This window comes from Gavialis gangeticus, unplaced genomic scaffold (assembly GCF_001723915.1).
Source record: "Gavialis gangeticus isolate Ggan-Ray unplaced genomic scaffold, GavGan_comp1, whole genome shotgun sequence".
Lineage (NCBI taxonomy): Eukaryota > Metazoa > Chordata > Crocodylia > Gavialidae > Gavialis > Gavialis gangeticus.
In genome coordinates this window covers 30590338-30612002 of record NW_017729004.1, presented here as the reverse complement: position 1 = coordinate 30612002, position 21665 = coordinate 30590338, and the positions used below count along the sequence as shown (strand labels likewise).

General features: G+C 42.7%; 1 protein-coding gene across 3 annotated transcripts in view; it reads right to left on the bottom strand.

Moving 5' to 3' along the window:
• Window positions 1-11181: 11181 nt before the first annotated feature.
• The window catches only part of CUL2 (cullin 2), a 138794-nt gene continuing 128310 nt past the window's right edge, over window positions 11182-21665 (bottom strand). For 2 of the 3 annotated variants that reach the window (XM_019508194.1, XM_019508196.1), the window contains 3 exons: window positions 20003-20104; window positions 14632-14748; window positions 11182-11783 (listed from right to left, as the gene is read on the bottom strand). In XM_019508194.1, the coding sequence (XP_019363739.1) occupies window positions 11652-11783; window positions 14632-14748; window positions 20003-20104 (351 nt within the window). In that variant the 3' untranslated portion in view covers window positions 11182-11651. Of the gene's footprint in view, window positions 11784-14631; window positions 14749-19521; window positions 19619-20002; window positions 20105-21665 lie in introns of those variants that run through there. The other variant, XR_002095795.1, reaches the window with a different exon arrangement.

The window sequence follows — 21665 nt, the reverse complement described above, 5'->3', positions numbered from 1 at the left end:
AGAGACAATTTTTCTACTGCTGCAGGAAATAAATCACTTGAGGGAAACCTCATGGTTCTTGCTTGCTGCATCATCAAGGCCTGGGTTATGATACTGCTTTCTCAGGGAGAACTGGGCCACCACTGGCTCATCCACAGAAGGCTGAATTCACCCTACCCAGAGAATCAGGGCACAGAACTAGCTCTTACTGGTAAGGCCTTGACAGACTTAATGAGATGAAGCTGGAGCAGCTGGAAGTAGCAGGTTGTTTGTGTTAATAATGCCCTCAATGTCAGTTTAATTCTTGTGATACAAGTAATTGTGAGCCTCAGTGTCTCATAATCAAGCTCTTCCTTAGAGGAAAGCAGGATCCCACATTTTTATGCAGCCCCGCTTTGAATGAAGAAAGGTAATTACAATTTTCCTCCATGAACTATTCATAGATTGTTAGGGGCTGGAAGGGACCCTGCAGATCATTGGGTCCAGCCCCCCGGGCAGGAAGACAACTGGGTGACCCCAGCAAGGTGACTGTCCAGTCTTCTCTTGAAAACCTCCAGGGTAGGTGACTGCACCACTTCTACAGGGAGTTTATTCCACAGTCTGGACACCCTGACTGTGAAGGTCCTGGTCCTCCCCAAGGGTGCCCTAATGAACAGTTATTCACCGAGCTCCTGATGCACTCCTCTGATATAGCGGTAAGCTGCTATCAAGTCTCCTCTCAACCTTCTCTTCTTTAGGCTAAGGAGGCCCAGGGCCCTCAGCCTTTCCTCGTATGGCTTGCCTTGCAAGTCCCTGATCATACAGGTGGCTCTTCTCTGGACCCTCTCAGGTTCTTCCACATCTTTATTGAAGGGCGGCGCCCAGAACTAGATGCAGTACTCCAACTGTAGTCTCACCAGTGATGAGTACAGCATCCATAGTGGGCAGGCTGTCATTCCTGGCATGTCCCCTCTGCTTCCATCTAAGGTGCTAGAAACCTAAGATTAATTCACGCAGAAAATTACTAATTACACCTGTGAACATAACCAGGTATCTTTTCTTCCATAAAGACTACATGGTACCAGTACAGTCATTGTAGGGAACTAGAGTTGTGATTGCAGGACCATTCTCTCAATGGCATGTTAGTCAGATCCCTATTTCCATGTTCAAGGGGGCTTTAGGTCTACAAACTTGTTCTGCTCTTCCATTTATCACCTGAAACTCATTCTTATTACCCATTTCACTGCAACAAACAAACTTTTTAACCCTCTAATAGTTTAACTCACAGATACAACTTTCAGACTGGTTTTGAGCAACTATAAAGTATATATAAGAATTTAGGAAACGTAATAGTCACAGATCATAGCTTTGCATAGAAGATAATAGAACAAAAATATTTCAAATACATGACTGTTTTCTGCCATCTATACACGGAAATAACTTGAAACCACAAAATAGAAAAGGGAAAAGAAAGAAAGAACAACTGGCTTGCATAACTAAACTGAATTTCCAGCCCAAATTTCCAGTTTGTACCCATTTGTTCTTGTGACAACATAGTCCTTTAAGATGAATAGCTTTCCTTCCGCCCTGTTATTTAAACACTTCATATATTTATAGACAGCCTTTACAGAGAGGTTATCCTTCTCAGCCTTCACCTTTGCTGGATAAAAAACCAACTAAACTCTTTTAGCCTCCTGTAAAATAGATTTCACACACAGCTGATCATCCTAGGAGCTCTGTGTTGCACTTGTTTCAGCTAGTGTTCATCTGCCTAGGAAGTGAGTCATAGGCTAGAGGCAGAAGTTACACATAAATTGGTTTAAATGATCAGAAACTGGTTTAAATCTGTAACAGAACAGAAGCTCAGTGTGTACAAACCAGTTTTAAAATGGCAGAAACTAGTTTAAGATTAACCTGGTTGAATGTAGCATCAGACTTAACTGATTTGGGTCAAAACAGTTTATGAAATTTCTGCCACAGACCCCTTCCCAGTTTAAGTTAAATCAGAGTCCCCCAGCATCCCAGCATGCTCTACAGCCCTGAACTGGGCTGTGCTGTCTGCTTCAGAAATCAGGGCTTGCCCTACCTTTCTGCTCCCTAGCTGGAGTAGGGGCAGGGGCAGACAAGGGCTGGCATGGCCCCCGGATGCAAAGGGAGCAGAGAGGAGGTTTATTCCCTGCTCTGTTCCTTCTCCCCCAAGTGGACTGCAGTGGGGGTCTAGCAGCCCCTGAAGCAAACAGGGAGAGGGAGAGGGACTTAAGCTCCCCCTCCATCCCTTATCCCACTGGCAGCTGGGATGTGCCTGGTCGCTGAGCAGCAGCATGAGAGGGAGCATGGCCAGAGCAGGCTGGTATGGCCCTGCCATCCACCTGCCTCACCAGCAGCTGGGGCTGCAGGTGTGGGGCTGAGTCCGGGCAGCCTGTGGATGTTGCTGAGGATGGACATGGAGGAGCTAGCCCAGGCTGGACAGCAGGGGCTGAGCCCTTCCCAGTGGCCTGCAACTTGGGATGGGACAGCAGGGGCTGTGCTGCCAGATTGCTCCTGGCTCCCCGCTCCCAGGCCAGGTGGAGCTGTTATGTCTCAGCGGCAGCACAGACGGGGCATTGGCCAGCCAGCATGGCCCTTAGGTGAGGGAGGCAGGGAGGGGGGTTATTTCCCCCTTCCCTCTGGTGTCTGGCAGGGAGGCAGAGAGGGGACTTATCCCGCTGCTCGCCTCACGCAGGGAGTGATTGGTGGCAATGGTCAGGGTGGGCAGACCCTGGCTGCGGTCCCTCGGGGACAGAAGGTGTGGAGGTGGGAATAAACACTCTCTGCCTCAGGGGCCATGTCAGCCTGCCTGCAGCCACACCCCTGCCCCAGCCCCTGCAGCAGTGAGGGGGGAGCACCAGGCGGACCCCACCCCGGGGCCATGCCGTGGAACAGGGAGCGGGGGACTTAACCCCCCTCCCTGGCCAGTTCACTTCAGGCTACTGCCAGGGCTGGGCATGCCCCATCCCACCCCCCAGCACATCTTCCCTGCAGCTGAGGGCACGCTCTAGCACCCCCTGGCTTCTGGCCCGAGCCATTGCAGACATGTGCCTTCATTTCTGGAGTTAATAGTGAATGTTTGTTCACTTGAAAATTGTTTCAATCTAGGCAGGTTAAACTAAACTACAAAGACTGAATCAATTCAGACTCTGGCTTTTTGAATGTCTGTCCCTAGACACAGAGAAGTAGGGCTGGACGAGACCTCCAGAGGTCATCTAGTCCAGGGGTTTTCAACTCTTTTGCATCATTGTACCCCTCAGTGGCTGGATGCAGAGCAGTGTAGCCCTGGCCACCGAATGGGGGAGAGGGGGTGGCAAGCAGCCAGATGCAGAGCAGCAGCAGCCATCACGTGTGAGCTTCCCACACCCTCTGTGTCTGGCCAGGTGGGTGGCACCTGTGCAGCAGTGCAAAATGCTGCATGGTGGAGCTCTGTCCCCGCCCGTCCCCATGTAGCCCTTAGGGCCGTCTCAAGTGCCCACAGCGGTATGCGTACCCCGATTGACAACCCCTGATCTAGTCCAACCTCCAGCAGGATCATCCCTGTCCAAACCATTCCACATAGACCCGTAGTCTGAACTCTGCATTAAACTACCTTCAACCCTGACACAACACAGACCTAGCACCCTAGTCTGCCACAGGTAAAACAGGTGAATCATGGCAGCTAATGTCCTGTTTCTATAAAATGCTGCCAATATACAATTTTGCCCCAGGTAGAGGGCCACAGCCCCTACTACAGAGGAAGGCGAAAAGCCCCACAGTCCATACCAGTCTGACAGTGAGGTAAAATTCCTTCCTGACCCCAGATATGGCAATTGGTCTCACCTGAGCGGTGGGGCAAGGCCAGCTTTGCTCCCAGCAGGAGAATCAGCACCCCCAGTCTCAGCTGCAGCCAACACCCAATGCCTCTGGGAAGGCTGAAAAACACCCTGACACCCATAGCAACATAAAAGTGGGGAGGGAGCAACTAGCAAAGCCCAGAAGCAGGGCAAGTACCCATGGTAGATCATAAACATAGCTATGCCTAGATCATTCCTGACTAGTGATCGTCCAATCTCTTCTTGAACACTGTCGGGGATGGGAGTCCACAACGTTCCTATGCCGTCTATTCCATTACCTCCCTATACTCACAGTGAAGAAGTTTTTCTGGACATTCAATCTAAATTTATTTTGCTGCAACTTCAAGGCTTTGGTCTGCACCCTCCTCTCTGCAACAAGAGAAAAGGTGCTTTCCCCTCTTTATAACAGTCCTGCTAACACATCCCCTCCTAAGCAACTTTTCTGCAAGGTGAACATGCCTAGCTCCTTCAGCCTCTCCTTATATGACTTATCTTCTAAGCTCTTGATCATCTTTCTTGCCCGCCTCTGAACCCTCAGTAGCTTCTCCATGTCCTTTTTAAAATGTGAAAACCAGAACTTCACACAATACTCCTAACCAGTGCCGAGTACAAAGGCACTACCACTGCCCAGGTCTTTCACCTAATGCTTCTATTGACTGTCCAGGATTGTACGGGGTATTCTAGATGACATCTCACCAGTCTTGTACAATGGCATCAGTATTTCCTTTTCTCTGCTTGAAATACCTTACTCAGTGTGATTCTAAGATTGCTATTTGCCTTTCACAGCTGCATCATACTGGTTGCTTATAGTCCCTCGATGGACCAGCAATCTCCAGTCTTTCACACCGCCCTCATTTCCAGTGGATGAGTCCTTACACCTTATGGCAGAAATCCTTGTCAGTCCTTAAGTGAATGATCTTAAGTGTAATCTCATTTCTCTTTCTCCGGTTTTTAAAGTAATTCAGTTTAACCTGTAAAGAACATCCTGATACTCCTGTACCGATAACATCTCACAAATCTGTGTCATCAGCAAATTGCATTAGTGCGTTCCTATTTTTATGCAAAGGTCATTTGTGAAAATAGTAAATAAAATTGGTGTCAAGACTCAACTCCATTAACAAACTCCTTGTAGCTTAGGAGTTTTCGTTTTAGCAGAGCCCATTGTCTCCCCTTTGGAAAGTCCTTGTACATCATCCTTCCTGCAACTTCTGATAAATTTATATTAGTCTTATGTCTTTCTCCTTTTACTTGGAGAAAATTGATATCTCAGATAAAGTGATAAGAGAGTTGCTAAGTGTCTTATGGTTTTCTATAGCATCAAACATGATAGTATCTTTGCATGTACAGCATTGGCTGCATCTGTCCTCATGATTTATTTCACCTGCACTGGGGGAAATACAAGGCAAGAGCAGTCTTAAAGTCTGTCAGAAGGCAGACTAGATTTTCACCTTACGTATGGACTAACTAAATCAGACATGCATAAGCTTTTGTAAGCAGTAGCTTATTTAATCAGATAGCATCTAGCAGACTTCAGGCTAACAGCTAATTACCTGTCTCTTCTCAAAGTCTCTGTCATCCAAACTTGCTGGATATAAGCTGATACCAGATTTAATGCTGATAGCCAATATAGCTACATAACCAGCAGCCATGGTGGGAAGTTCAGGGAAATACAGGCCAGGGTAGTTGCAGTGATGGAATTCAGATTAAATCATCATTTTGGTTGTATGATCTGTATTTCCTGCAGTTCAAGTTTCTGGATCATTCCTTGAGGCCTCAAGTGCCTTGCCAGGACTTGTGTTATATGCAAAGTACTTGCTGGAGATGTCAGGATTGAATGACATTTGCCAAAGTTGTTGAAAACAGATATCTGTGTGTTTGACAAAGCCTCTACCTACCTGTCTATACGTTTGAGTCTGCAGAGAACCATGTGCTCTTAAAAGATCTGGCTGATCCCAAGGCAGAAAACCCTTCCCCAGTCTCCTACCACACTCCCCCAATTTGGAGATGGGAAATAGCCCTCTTATGGCTCCGAAACCTTTAAAGGTCCACATTTGTTAAGACTCCAGTGGGACGTGTTTTTCAGGAGCAAAGCTCTGGCTCTTGATTCTTCTGTGTTTATAGGTAAGAGTGCGGAAGCACTGCCTGATTCAATTACTTATTTGTCTGGAATGAGTCAAAAGTTCCCGATTATCCAGGCGACTCTTCTCAGACTACCTGTCTGAATCCAGAACAATTCAAAATCAAAGAGTCTGTTGTTATAGGAACATAGCTGGGTTCCTAACAAGCAGGTCTCTGAAACTCTCTTGACCCAGAGCCACCACGTTCAGGTCTGCTATAACTCCCAACACTATCGTGTGCAGAAGTCTCTTATCTGGACCAGGATGGGGAATCAACTCTGGTTGTGGGGAGTTTAAGAACAGATATAAAAATTGACAGAGAGGAGAAATAAAAATGCCAGAGAAATCCTGGCAACATTATCCTGAAACAACCTTACAGCATTTTTGGGCATGTTTTGCCTGAAGAGGCTTTGAATTGTGGAAAAAGCAGCTATATATACTTTGTCTCAGAAAATGGTGCTTTGTAGACAAACAGGGATGTGCGGTAGTCCAATTTCTCCTCCTAGCAACAGCAATCTACCATCTCCCCAAAACTGGCTGACCGCTTGGCTGTGAAGAAGTAGCGCTCCTGTCAGAGCCGACACCTCAGGACCTGGGTTCTAGTTTCCGGACTTGTCACTAGCAGTTGGTGACCTCAAGCAGGTCATTTGGCTTCCCTACATCTGTTTCCCCATCTGTCAAATGTGGACAGTGAGGCTAATATCTTTATGAAGTGCTTTGAGATCTATAAACAGCCATAGTTAGGAGAGAGGCATTTTTATCTGCTTACCTTTTACGTTATGTTCCTTGCATAATATGGGGGAAATAAAGCTATTCTATGACATATTCTCGAGGTGGCTTACATAGGAGACGTACTTGAGTTTCCTAAGACCAGTCAACACCTTTTTTTCTGACAGATTTCTTATGACCTGAAAAGGCATATTAGATGTTTCAAGTCCTGCTACCTCCGAATCCATTCTGCCGAACAATGACAGAGGGGCTCTGGGTATCAGTCACACTATTTACCTCTCCCTTGCTTCACATTGTTGCTGAAGCTTGGAATAATCTTTCCCTTTCCATGTGCATGCCAACCACTTCACTTGCTCAAATGGCATATTTAATACACATGCATGAACCCGTAACAAAAAAAAAAAATAAAAATACAGCTCAATATTATCAAGCATATATATTTTTTAAATTACTCAAAGAAACAAAGACTACACACAAAGAACAAATACACACAAAATATGATCCGACTTTTTAAAACAGCACCTAATCCCATAGCATGCTTCTCTGCCCACTGAGGCATGGGATTTTGTTGCCTTAATCCGATTAAAATCTACAGGATAGAGACCATAAAATCACATACACATCCAAGCAACTATATAATCCTACAGTTGTCATGGTCTTGTTTTCCTTTTTTGGACATCACTTGACATTTGTCTTGTTGCTGAACTATCTAGCTAATTTGTAAGTAATTACAGCAAGCAAAATCCAAACATGCTTGCTCTTGGCCAGGGAAAGCTGTAGTTATTATCATACTGTTTCAAAATTATTGTTACATGACTGGACATTATTTCAACCCCCTTCCTTTGTATTGTGGCTTGCGAGATACAAAATGTCTAGTGCATCAGCTAGATCTCAGTTGTGATATCTGTGTCTCAGCTGAAGTCACTCTGGATATCTTCAGATATAGCACAGGGGAGCTGAAGTTAGACAAGGAGCAATTAGTCCTGACATACATGTCTTCAGTACACTTTTGTGTCTGACTTAACTATCTGTCAGTTAACTTGACATACTTTTCTTACCTCAATACATATTTATTCTAGGGCACAAAATGTGTGTCATCCTTTAAAAAAATTAGCCCGTCACAAGGCACATTTCCAGGATTTTCCTGAAGTATCCCTTCTACTTTCCATTAGAACATACAAGTTTATAAAACACATTTTCCCTTAAAATATTGTTACCTATGACATGGTTCAGGAGTACCTAACCTGCTGCACAAGTGGCACACAGCAGAACAGGAAGGGGACGGGTATCACTGTGGCAGATAGGGCAGAGAGCAGAAAGCAGAGAAACCAATCCGGCGAGGGAAGGGAATGGGATGCTAATTTGCGGCCTGTTAGCCAAAAAGTCTGGATGCCACTGATGTAGACAACAGACTTTTTACAAAATAATGGTACGCAAGTTGGAAGTGGGGAGATGGGGGGTTTGTGGGTGTGTGTGTGGAGTTTGTAGATGGGTATACGGGGTTTGTGGGTGTGGGGCTTGTGGGGGAAGTTTGAGAGGGGGCTGTCACATGCCCACCCTCCCCACCCCTCTGTGGCACACAGTCCCTGGCACTGGCAGCAGCAGCAGCCAGCTGGGCCATCGGGGCATTCATGGCCTGCTATAGGCACAGCAACCTTGGCAGCACGCCACCTGAGACCTGGGGGCTGCACATGGCAAACAGAGCTGGCCCTGCCCGCTGGCGTGCACCTTCATGCAGGACCAGGACGGCTCTTGTCACCACCTGTGGCTCCTGGGTGTTCGCCATGTGCAGCCCCTGGGTCCCAGGTGGTGCTGCACTGCCAGGGGGCTGTGCTTGCAGTGAGCCATGAGTGCCTTGACAGCCTGGCTGGCTGCTGCTGCTGCAGGGTGGCATATGGCAGCGCCCCCCTCAAACCCCACCCCTCACCCAGAAACCCCACATCCCCTCCATACCCATACCTTGCATGCCCAGCCACCAAACAGGATGGGACCTGCTGGCGGGAGCTGGAGGGGCAGTTTTTGCCACATCCTGGCTAGTGAAGGGGTCAGAAGGAGCTCTGATTTTTCTATGATAAAAAAGCCAAAAGCAAACACCAAAGCATATAGATATTTAGAACTTATTTTATTATGATGGTAGAGGCACTGGTAGGGATCCAAATTGCTTTAAAATTGTAAATATATTAACATTGCCCAACTGATCTCTCTTTCTCATATACAGTGGCGTTTCATTTTAATTGTGGAAGAACACAGATTTTTGGGTATTTTAATGAGTGAATTTGGGATTTTTTTTTATCAGAGAATTTGCTATTTTTAAACAGGGAACACCAGGATTCCTGCTAGTGAGGCAAGTGGTGGAACGCTAGCACCAGGGAAGGCAGCTGGAGGGCAAATGTGGTGGCTGATCTCTTGGCCATTTGGGGCCAGGAGGACATGTGCTTCAACAGTTCAACAACAAGTGCATCTTTCAGGTGATAGCTGTCCAGAAGGTAAGGCGAAAGCACACATGGCAGCAGTGCCACATGAAGGCTAACTGTGCAGCCAAGGCCCACTGGCAGCTGGCCCAGAGGTGCAGGCAGCTCTGCTGCAGTGCCCATGCCACAGCCCAGGAAGCTGTGCAGTCCCCATCAAGGTCTGGCAGGTGTGTAGGCATGGGGCTGTAGGTCAAAGGGGCCAGATGCTGTCACAGGTGGCAGCAGCCCCCACTACCAGACTTCTGCAGTAGGTACAGGGTGCACTCTAGCTGAGGGCTGCTGCAGTAGTCCAGCAGCACAGGGGGCTAGTGTCCCCAAACATCAACTAGCTAGACCTCAGAAGCTCCTGAGGGCAAGTAGCCCCAAGCTGCTCACCAGGGCAGCTTTTTATACTGCTGGGGCCAGCACAGGTGACTCTAAGTTAGAACCTGGAAAGCATATGTTTGAAAGATACTTGAACTGCTACTGTTCAAGTATAATGGAGACGTACTGCTTTCTACTATTCAGATCAATACCAGATGTCATTCTGGGAAGTGAGCCTGGGTTTATAAACCTATATTGTCCTAACAAAAGCCTACTAGAAGCACATGCCATGCATACTGCAGCAATAGGTAATGCCCTTTACTGTTAATTATTATGAAATGTAAGGAAAACGTAAGCAAAAGCTAACAGCATGTTGTAGCCCAGATCCCTATAGGGATCCTATGATGCCTGCTGACTTCCTGCCCCTGGGGCAGGGGGCCGGACTCGAAGATCTTCCGAGGTCCCTTCTAGCCCTAATGTCTATGAAATCTATGAAATCTCTTCCATGTATTGGGCATTTAAGTGGCATGTAGCTATTTAAGTCTCTATGTACAATCCTATTCCACCCTGTTTCCCTGAAATACCATAAATGTATTTTCTTTTGTGACAAAACGTGTTAGCCTAAGGAATATGTCACAAAAAGGAGGAGGAGGAACAGGAGGAGGAAGAGAAGCACCTACCCATCTTTTGTGATAATGGGGTGCAGTGGCTGCCCTACTCCTAATTTCTGGGAGCAGTGTGGCAGGTAAAAAACTCCCTGCACCTTCCCCAGACTGGGTCTAGCAGGGGAGAGGAGCTGTGAGGCAAAAGCCCAAATCCATTCCTAGGCTAGGGAACACCAGTGCAGGGAGTGGGGAGGAACCCACAGGGGCTGCTCCAGTCCCCCCAGTGATCCTATACATTTCTGCCAGGAGAAATGAACACCTGTTTATGGCCTTAAGAGTCTGAAATGCCTCAATTACTATTCAGACAGCTAATAGGAAGAATAGGATCTGGTCCTGTGAATGAGTTCCAATCTTAAATAGATTAAAGTTTATTGTGCCATCTAGATACTTCACAAGCGTGTTACTATGTGTGAAATAAGAAATAAGCCTGAGTGGTAGAAGGGCATTCCTAGAATGAAGAACTACAAAGGTGGGAACACATTAGATGCAGGAGCTTCCAAAGGGAGTATTAGATGCCTTAGGATTTTGGATGAAAGGAAGCAGAAACCTTCTTTCAGAACTGGAGAACAGCAAAAGCGAATGTCTAATATGTGCACAGGGTTTGGATCCATGTACATTATTGTAAATTAAAATAACCATCAAATATTAAATTAACAGTCAATTCTATTCTGTCTAAGGCATCTGATTACACAAGCCATTTGGGGAAGACTCCTGTGGTTTATGATTGATAATCATTCTAATTCTTCAGGATTTAGGAGACTTTAATTCCTTCAGTTGCCCATTAATTTTCTCTCCCAGCATCTCTCTCTAGTGAAACACAGTTAGCCTTTTGACATCACCAAATGCCATAATTAGCCATAATCCCAAGAAAACAAAATATGCACTTTCCCACTAATCTCTTCTAAAATACTCTTACTTATCATGCTTAGAGTTCAGTCCCTTATAAGCAAGTCCCTGTGAAAGAACTAAATCACAGATAATGAAAAACACAAAATTGGTGTTTTTTTCACTTCCTTCTAGGGCTGAAGAACTCTTTACAGGTATGATATTTGGCTATTTTTGCAATCATCAGCAGTGAGATGCATTCCATTTCTTTATTTTTTTATTTGACAAGCAGCAGTATCATGTTCATCATCATTTTTTTACATTTAATGTAGATACAATTATTAGGTTATCTGTCATATTACAATATTTAGGTTTTTTTATCTTTGTCTTTTAAGATACATTAAAAAACATCAACTGCAAACGTGAAGGGAGGGGTGGGGAAAAAAAAGCATGGTACCCAACCAAATTTCCACATTTCAGCAATACTTCACTCATTCTTTTAATAAAGTTTTAAGAAATGTCATAATGACATGAGCTTGAAATATCTATAGGCATTTTCATTGACGCTCATGACGTGGCACTGGTGATGTTGTAAACAGCAGAAAAACAGGGGCTGCCAAGTGACCAATTATGGAGGCATAGGCCTGCCTCTTCCCACAGGAACACACCAAACAGTGACAGCAATGATCTCCTTACAATCACACCTGCCGGATAGCAACATCATGCTACGTAACTGTATTCATCTGCTGAGGCTTGGCTTCGTTCAATGTACTGTTTGTCTATCAGAACTTCAATGCACTTCTTAATCATGCTGATACTTGGATTAAACCTAGCTCTTGATTGGCTAATTACCTGTAAGAGACAGAAATATAATGTAACACTTGTTCATTAACAACAGAGTTCCAAATGCTTCCAAACATTCAGTATCATTTTCTTTCATGAATAACACAATGCAAATGGACAAGACATACAATATTTTGTCTATATGACAGCCAATGGCTCTGTATGTACTAAGGTCATGAAACTCATGGTGATTCTTTATTTCCTTCACTGATTCAGTCTATTTCTTTCTTTGCTGGAAAACAGTAATTTTCCAGTGTTTACTAATTTCTGTATATAAGGAATACTCTTAAAATGTTATATTTTATTGTACTGTTTTGTATCTATATTACAAAAAATCATGTATTAGTAGAGAAAATTTACAAATCCATTGTGATTTTCACCATTTACCCTAATTCCTTTTTTTTGACTGTCTTTCGATTTGATCTGGGACAATGAAAATAAGGGAGATCAGTTTCAATTCTGTTTACTCTTTCAACTTTCAAGTTAACAACGCTGCAATATTTTACTTGTGAACAGCGCAGCATAATTTTATACATATGAGAACAGTTTCATTATGAAGTAAGCAGTTCACTATAAGTATGTATAAATATTAGGCTTTGTAACTGCTTTTACAAAATCTAAATTCTTGAGTTAGCTTTAAGTTGTCAGCATCCTTTGAAAAAGTCTAAAACCAGGACTGCAAGATGCCATATTTATTGTCGAAATGATTTCTGAACAAAGTGTGCTCAAGACTACATGTAACAAGAGTGATTAAATCTAGCATGGGATCTCAGCGTCAAGAGGCGATTTGTAATGCACCATCATTCCCTACGGCTGGCTCTTCAGCATGGAAAAAAAGATACAGAACTGATTTTTTTGAGACATCTGATGTAAGTTTATTTTCATTTGGAGTTTTAAAGACCATATTTGTGTGTGTGTGTGCATGCGCACAGAGAGACAAGAAGACCAGAAAATACCAAATATACCAAGTAACAAGCATTTTATAAAAACCTAGCCAGCATGTTATGCTATAATGTCACTCATTCTTAAATAACATGGCTGAAAATTATCAAACACCCAAGCTTATTACAGACGATCCATTACACTGGGCAGATTTAAATTTGGAAAAATAAAAGAGGCCTTGCTTACTCAGGCTGAGGTGTGAGAGAGGTAGTTAGCCATGTCAGTCTCAAATCAGGCAGAAGGGAGGGTACATATATGCACCTTACAGACTAACTAAATCAAAGATACATAAGCTTTTATGAGTGAGCACACTTCCATCAGGGGCTGTGAAGGACATGCACAAAGTATATCAACTAGAAAGAGTGACCTGAATACAGAAGACATGGGAGAGGAAGAGATGGGAGAGGGGAAGGGGGCCAGTGCTGGAAGAGACAAACAAGTTAATAAACCCATAGGGACAAAGGGGTCACAAAAGACCAAGCATATTTTTTGTGAAAAAACTCAATGTCAGTTTCAGTCACAGAAATCGGAGTCTATATAAAGCTTCACTTACCCTCGTTGTATTCAAATCACTGCTTTCTTTCTAGAAGCTCTGCTTCCTACAGTCTCTTCATAGCATCTGATGAAGTAAGCTGTTGCTTATAAAAGCTTACACATCTCTGATTTACTTCATCCATAAGGTGCAACTTGACCCTGCCTTCTTAATTACTCTCAGGAATTAACTGTCAACTGGCTTTCCACAAGTGCACTTCACCATACAGTTACAAGAGAATGACCTAGGGTCTATTCCTCCTTATGTATAACAAGACTGGCTCCGAGGTTTCAAGCACGTACACCTGTGCTGCTGAATCCTCAGCCCTTCAAGGCACTAGAACTGTACAGGTGCAGGGCAGGGACTCCACATTTGGCTTTTATTCTTTTTTTTTCCTCCTTCCAAAATTGGAAGTGTGGGCTGTGCCGCTCTCCCTACTGTTATCAGAGGCAGTTCAGACTTGTCCTGAGCCTCTGGGGCTTGGCCATGCCCTTTCCACCCACACATCAGATGAGCACTCATTAGTTGTGTTGAAACTTTGAATTAGTAGAGAAAGGAAAAATGCATTCACCTGAGATAACTATACAGATGCACTGGAAAGAGGCTGGTGGAGACATAACTAAAGAACCTGGACCCTTTTCAATAGTGGTTAGAGATTTTTTTCTCACACTCTTCTACAAATAAAGAGGGTGGAAGGTCCATGGCAGACCAAAGATATAGATGTATAGCACATTTACACCTGTGTAGCTTACATCAGTGAACACACCAAGGCATTTTACACTGAAGTCCAGAGTAAAAAGACCACCAGCTCCCTAGAGCAGGGCTGTATAACTTCTGAATGACTGAGGGCTGCATTGCCCCCCAACCCCCAGCCCTTTTTCCAGAGCCACAAAACATGCCTCACTGTCTTGCACATCTGGCTCCCCCTGCTGCATGGTGACATCTTTCACAGTTCCTTTCAGGCTGTGGGCTCACAGGCTATGTATGCCCTGTTACTCCCAGGAGTGGAGGCAGGAGGCAGAAGCTAGAGGTGGGAAAGCAAGCCCAGATATCCCGGCAGCCGCAACAAAAGAGCAGTGGGGGAAGTGGCACGCAGACCAAGAGCACAGAAGCTGAGAGTTAACTCCTTGAGGGTTGTATGTGGCCCCTCTGCTAGATAGCCCTGCTGTACAGGTAGCTGTCTGCAGTAGGCACTAGTTGTGCACTTCACCTCTAGGTGACAAGGGAGCCAGTAACAGCCCATTTGTTTTACAAGCTAGTGATGGTAGTAGGTAGCTATATTGCAGGTAGTAATATTTTGCATATGTTACTAGTTCTGTGATTAAATTCTGCACTATGATTTTTTTCTTCAAAATAATGACCATGGAGAGCATTTTCCCTTACCTCCTGAATAAGAGCATTATGTCGCAACACTTTACGTGCTTTCATGATTCGGACTATAGCAGCTTGAAGGTACATTTTCCTGTCTTCATCTACAGCACTTCTGGTCTGCTCCATCTCCTGCAATATAGGAAGAATGGTGATGCTGCAAACACAGTAAGATCAGTAAACATTCATAAAAACATCTTCAATCAGTGCTTTCTGCTTTAGTTAAAGTGGTCAATCATTTAACAACAAAAACCAAGCACATTTGGGGCTTCTGGGCAGAAGTCTCAACTCATGTTTATAATGCAGCTGGGGGACAGGAGAAGTAGTAAGATGGTATGAACTTCACCTTTTGTCCTAGCTTGAAGCCACTGGGACTTTGCAAATCTCTGAAGGCTAATCTTGCTATGAAAACTTAGAGCAGCATAAGGACTACTGCAGTTTACACTGATGGCTAACAGATCCCAAACCACAGCGTACCATCGTGTGTCTGTAAATCCCCTGCCTTCCCTGCTATGTCAACAGCAAGGAAGGGGAATAGTGTTAAAGCCTCTCTAACCTTCTGCTGGCATTTTAATGATACTCTTGGAGGTAGATATACTTAGCCGTAGGGCCAAATTGTGCAGGAAGTGATATCTGACCTAAATCAAGCACAACCTAAGAATGTTATAGTCTGGCATCTATGTAGTTTGGATAATTATAATACCAAAACCTCACCCCTAAGGATTTCTTTTTTGGTGTAACTTTGTCTGCTTAAGGTTTCTGTCACCACTGCTATGTCAGCAAGTGGCTAGTCTTATTCTAGGGCTCAATTCTGTGACCTGGTTTCTATAGCCACAGAGTTGCTGAATACTTTGTATTTCAGTTTATGCTGGTGAAAAGTTTTCTCCAGAGCCCTGCAGTTCCATAAAATGTTTCAAGCCCAATTTTAAAACACACAAATGAAAAACCAGATCCAACTGAAACAATAGATATTGTTTGATGAAAACAGATCATTTGAAAAGCTTTATTATGGGTCCACTGTCCCTTCTAGCAGTAATAAGGATAAGGAAAGAAACAAATTGATGAAGGTTTCTGAATGCTGAGGATGGGGGAGGGGGGTGACGTGGAGGGAGGGGGGAAGGAGCAGAATTAAAAAACCACACATCTCAAACTGATTGGCTCTTTCAGGACTGCTTAGATGCTAAAGAAGTACATAATTTTCACTGTTTTTAATGCACTACCAAAAAAGTAATCACACTGGTTTTGGATAAGGAATCCTAAAATTCAAGCTAAGTGTACACTCACATTTATATACTCAAACTTCATTAAATCAACAGAATTTGGAGAGGTCATAATTTCTAGCTCAAAAAGATAAAACCCACAACTATATTCTACACTATAATCTAACTATCAACACTACCTTAAAGTTTTATAGTAACCTTTAATAAACTAAATTAAAGGTTTATAGTGCTATCAAACTATAGATATCTATTAGCAGAAAAACATAGATCCATTTTTAGGTAAAATTGAAGAACTTGGGTTAAAGGAAAAATACTGGTCTAGGATTTGTCCTTTAAGTCTAAGTCTCAGAAGACAAGGTCTACAGTTATTAAGTAAAATTTATAAATTACAAGCAGATATAGAGGATGATTTTCCTATACGTAAAAAATTTATCTGCTTAAAACAAATTCAAGAGTGACTGACAATTATAGACTGAATAAGATAATACTATCTTCCTTTTCCATCTATAAAGATGGATAATTATGGCCAGTTAGTGGAATCTGGAGAATGTTAACTAGCAAGATTTTTTCTCAAGTAGCAAGGACATACAGCCTTCCTGGTTTATCAACACTAGCATGGGCTGCATACATTTCTTAAGTGTGTAGGGGAAAAAGAGATAAGCTACTTAGTTCTCAGGAGTAGTGTTCTTTGTGATGCATTACCCATGTGCATATTCCGCCATGTGGGGTACTGTGTGTGCTCCATGCCCATGATCTTAGAGACTTTTTTTTGCCAGACAGATGGGCCCTGCTACTTCTTGCGCTTTTCACCAAGGACCTGAAGGGTGGAATTCACTTACTGATTTCAGTTTCACTGGCAGGCAGAACCCAGGTATACTGGACCTCACGGAAGAGGGGATGGACAGCAGATTCCAGAATATGCATATGGAAAATGTACCTTGAACTCAAGTTACAATAAGAAAATAACTTCTCACATTACAGTATAGGTGACTCCAGAGTCTTAAATCAGACTATTTGGAGTTAGGATCACAAAGTCTACAGACAGTTTGTGACTGAAGTACCATTTCCAATGCTGAATACAATGTTTGATCTGCAGACTTTGCAAAACTGCATAATTCTTCATAATGTTAAAACAGAGCTCCACATGGCTGTTTTGCAGATGTCAAATATGGCTGTGTTTTTCAACAACAGTACAGATGCTGCTTCAGTTCTGGTGGAGTAAATTCTATTATTCCCAAGAAGATTCACCCTGGCTACTGTCAAAATCAATTTAGAAACAGAATTTGGAAATGTTCTGGGAGGGAAATAACTGCCTTTTTGCTATGGTCATAAACAGCTGAGAAGATTATCTAAATTGTTCTGTCCTCTCTAAGTAAAAGGCCAGGATACAATTAATGTCCAATGAAATAATGCTTCAGTCCTGGGTACGCACATTTTTTGAGGGAAAAATATTTGGAAGCATTTTTGTTAGTTTGAGTTAATCTCGTGACTACTTATAGGTATAAGTTAGGATGTGTTCCGTAGTGTATGCTGCTTTACAGCTCTCCCAGCCTTCCTGCTGGGATGATTGTGATCAAGGTGGCTGTTTTCAGTGACAAATGAAGCAGTAATGATGACACTGATGCAAATGGCAGGCTTGTGAAGTCTGTAACTGCTACACTGAGACAGCATGATAGGATTAGATATTCTGTGTTACATGGTTTTGTTTTGGCTGGCTTGTTTGTTGCTGCACTACTAGAAGGAATGACGGGATGAGTATACAAATCCTCTGTCACTCTAAGTGGAACTTGGTGTTCCTCGTCCACTTCACATGAAGTGGGGGCTTCTATTGTAGTGTTTGCCAGGCTAGTTTGGTGGGGTGCATTATTGCTTTGTTCAAGGCCAACTGGTCATAGCAAAGGTTTGGAACTAGGATACAAGCGAAGAACCAAGGATACAAACAAGAATCAAGATACAAACTGAAGATCAGCAGACAAGACCCAAGTCAAGGTTCAGGAGCCAAAGACAGAAACCAGGAAACAAACCAAAGGTCTGAAGACAGGTTTAGAACAAGTGGCCATGGGCTCTGGTGCTGATTAGCTATAGAACAAGTGAAAATCCTACCATAAATACTACAGCCAATGTCATAATTATATTGTGGTTACCATGTGCCAGCTGACAGTGCCCATTTATCTGGCAACTGCTCCCAGGCCTCAGTGGACTAGTGAGGGAAGATCCAACCTATTACTAACCCAGTAAACTGCATAAAGTCATCACCCGAGTGCCACTGGAAGGACTCTGCATCATTGACTGTGGGGTCTCTATTGTGGGAACTGGTGATAAATCTTTCCAGTCATCAGTGTCAACAAGCTGAAGGCTCATGGGGACAAGCCCCAGGAGGAAACTATATGGAAATTACATGGGACTGAAATCTTGATAGGGGACTAGTGGAAAGGTTGGGATCCTCCCCTCAAGGAACTCTTCATGGAAGGTCTCCCCCTTGAAGTTACTCTTCCCTTCATGATATCTTCTTATCCAATAACAATTTGAGAAATCTGCAGCAGAGAGCCTGCAGCAGGAAGTCATGGGTTCTCTAGAGGCATGCCTAGGTGGGTCTTGAGCTCCTCAATCCAAGGCTAGCTCCAGTGATTTGTCCACAAGATATATATTCATCTTTGCCTCCTTCTCTTAGTAGGTTTGCAAGATGAAGGACTTAAAAGATGGAGTATTTGCTTGAGATGTGGGATTCTCCAAGGCAGTATAGGAATTTATTGTTAACCAATTGCCACAACAGCCTCCTAGAATAAGGTGCAATACTTGAAGCCACATGACCTAGAAGAAGTCACTTCTTTAAATCATCAGGTTGCCAATGCACAAAAGGGAAACCTAGCTCTACTGATTAACTGGTTAAATTATCTAAAGTTAAAGGAGTTAAGAGTTGCTGCAGCTATCTGGAGCAGACACCTTGCTGGGGAGAACTAAAGAACACTATGACCTATTACACACTTGGTGCATGGTACAAAGGGTGGCTAGGTACTGTTGGCCTCACTGCAGGTGCATGAGATGCACCTGCTCTCCACAGTGAGTGCGCATATGAACAGTCACTTGAAGGAGAAAACTTACTTTTGCAAAAGCCTAGGATGTTTTTACTAACAGCAGCCAAATTAGCTAAGTCTCCACATGTTATAACATATCAGGAAATGCATTATCTGAGAAACGATGAAGACTTTAGGTTGGCTTTGGAGTATGAATACCTTCAATCACACACTTGAGAAATACATCAACAGCTAACCAATGCATATCTTACAATGCCACTGATTTTAAATTTAGCTTCTGAGATCATTTCTTCTGCCAGGAAAACAGTCCTTAGTAAGAAGAGAACAGCAGGGAGGTTTTATGGAAACAGTTTTCTTGTCTTAAAAAAAATCAGCTATTTTCATTTTTTAAAATTACTTTAAAAAACATTTTTTAAAGACATTTATAAAACCTGGGCAGCCAAACCATTTACCAGCAGGTAAAAGGTAGCAGGGATTTACCATGTTCTGTGGGTCTGCAGAAATTGTCTGCATGCTTATTCTTACCACACAGTAGATGAAATCTCAATGAAGGCTAAGCTACTACATTTCAGCTGCTGCAAGGTAAGAGTGTGCAAACAGGCAGTTACCACAGAGTAACTAATTTACAGTAAATACCCCCCTCTTTTTACCTTGTGGTAAGTAGCTCATCCACACCTACTCAGAGACTGAAAGCCCCACGTCCTTTTCCTGTCACCTCTGGATTCAGATATCCTTTCAAGCAGCAACCTGTCATCCAAAAGCCATATTACACTCTCAAATTTTATGGAGATAGTAAACTCAGCTTCTAATTTAGACTTTGTCTATAATAGATGGTTGGTCCTCTAGTGACAAAAAGCTGAAGAAAGAGAAGTCAGGGCAGTGGAGTACATAGCAGGTGGCTGCTTCTAATTACTCCAACATCTTCTGTCAGGTGCTTTTTCCCCTAAGGTCTTACGCACAAAACACACTTGCAGTCATCTGCTAGAATGTTTTTAAGGTTAAGTTAAGCTGCTATAAACCTGCTCTGTGGAAATCCTTGAATCTGTTTACACCATTACACTTATTTAGATTAAATTGGTTTTAAACAAAGCTCTTTAAACTGTTGAAGTTAAAGACATTAAAAATACTTGCCTGTGGTGTGTCTTTTTGCATTGATGTGGTAATTTTAAATTTTGTTCGTTTACTGCTGAAGTTCATATTTAATGAAAATGTAGACTCTGCCTCTATATCTTCCTGTAGTGAAAAAAAGAGTGTACATTTTTACAACTAGAAAAGATGCCAGAAAGTAAAAGCAACAAATATCTTTTCTACGAATGGCAACTGTTTTCCTTGGAGATTATGGCTTGAATAGGCAGTGACAAATGTATTGTAATTTATTCCCTTCCCAGGAATGCTAAAGCGCAATTATAATTGGATTATTCAGTTTTTCTCATATTGTCATATACCCAACCTGGAAAATCAGCTGATTTTTAGAAACAAAGCGAAAAACAGCAACATATATTAATACTAGTATACTACTGAAGAAGTCAAAATATGAGAGGAATTTTTGGTTCATTTCTCTAATCACTTGTTTTAATTAAGCTAATAAAGAGAATTCAGGTAATTATTTCGGGATTAGAATTTAGGAGAATTATCTTCCTGACACTGCATTTAAACCCATTTTTTCCCAACAGAGGAGACCAGAATTTGCATTTATTTATAGAAGAACCTCAGAGACAATTACAATTACTGCATAGTTTGCTTTCAAAATTAAACAATTAATGAAACACTCACCTACAGTATTTCTGTCATTGTAATGAACAGAGTTATCCAACCACAGGTTTTCCCGCTTCACACTTATCTCTAACCCCTAAGTCCCTTCCCACCATCACAACTCATTATTTACTTCTTTCAGGTCCAAAATTCCAGCTCCTTTTTGTGAACAGCAGCCATTCACTGCAGCTCAAAGGCAATGTCCTTCTAAACTGGCCAGTCAGATGCATAGTTTCTAAGAAAGGAACCCAATACAAGTACTTCCAGATCTTTAAGCAAGAGAAAGTGGGATCTAGCCAGCAGCAGTATGTTGAAATACTGTCAAGTCACTGGCTGATTTAGATATTTAGCAGAGTCAGTCAATATTTATCTAATGATATTTATCTAATGACATACTGATACAGCACTGAACAAGTAATGCACCTCATTAAAAAAATGTACCACTCAGCCATGATATTGCAAATTTAACATGAAAGGTCAGAGATCAGTAGTTAGAACCAATATACATATATTATTCAACAGCTATAAGATTTATTGGGCCAGATTTGAAAAGTTATTTGGACACCATAGGTGCCTAAACTCCCACTAAATTCCTAAAAACTTTATAAATCTAACCCATTATGCTTAAATTGCTAAATCCCAACTTCGTACAGGGACCAGAAAGAAAATGATCAGAACGAACCACTGCATCTTTCCCCAATTCATTTCCTGCCTTTTTACTTGAACAGAAAGTAGATGCAGTAGTAACACATTGTGATTTATATTTTCTTAGAAAGTATGTGGTTCAGATACTGGTCAACCACTTTAAAAATAGGAATGAGTACATTTAAATTGTACTGGTCTAGCACCCTGGGGTTCACTGGCTTGTAAAATAAGCAAACTGACAGAATGTGCATAGCTCAACTTTCTCATTGTTTGATAGAGGAAAACATAATTAGCGCAGGTATTTTCATAGTTTCATAGTTTCTAGGCTCAGAAGGGACCTGAGTAGATCATCTAGTCCGACCCCCTGCCATGGCAGGAAATAGTACTGGGGTCAAAC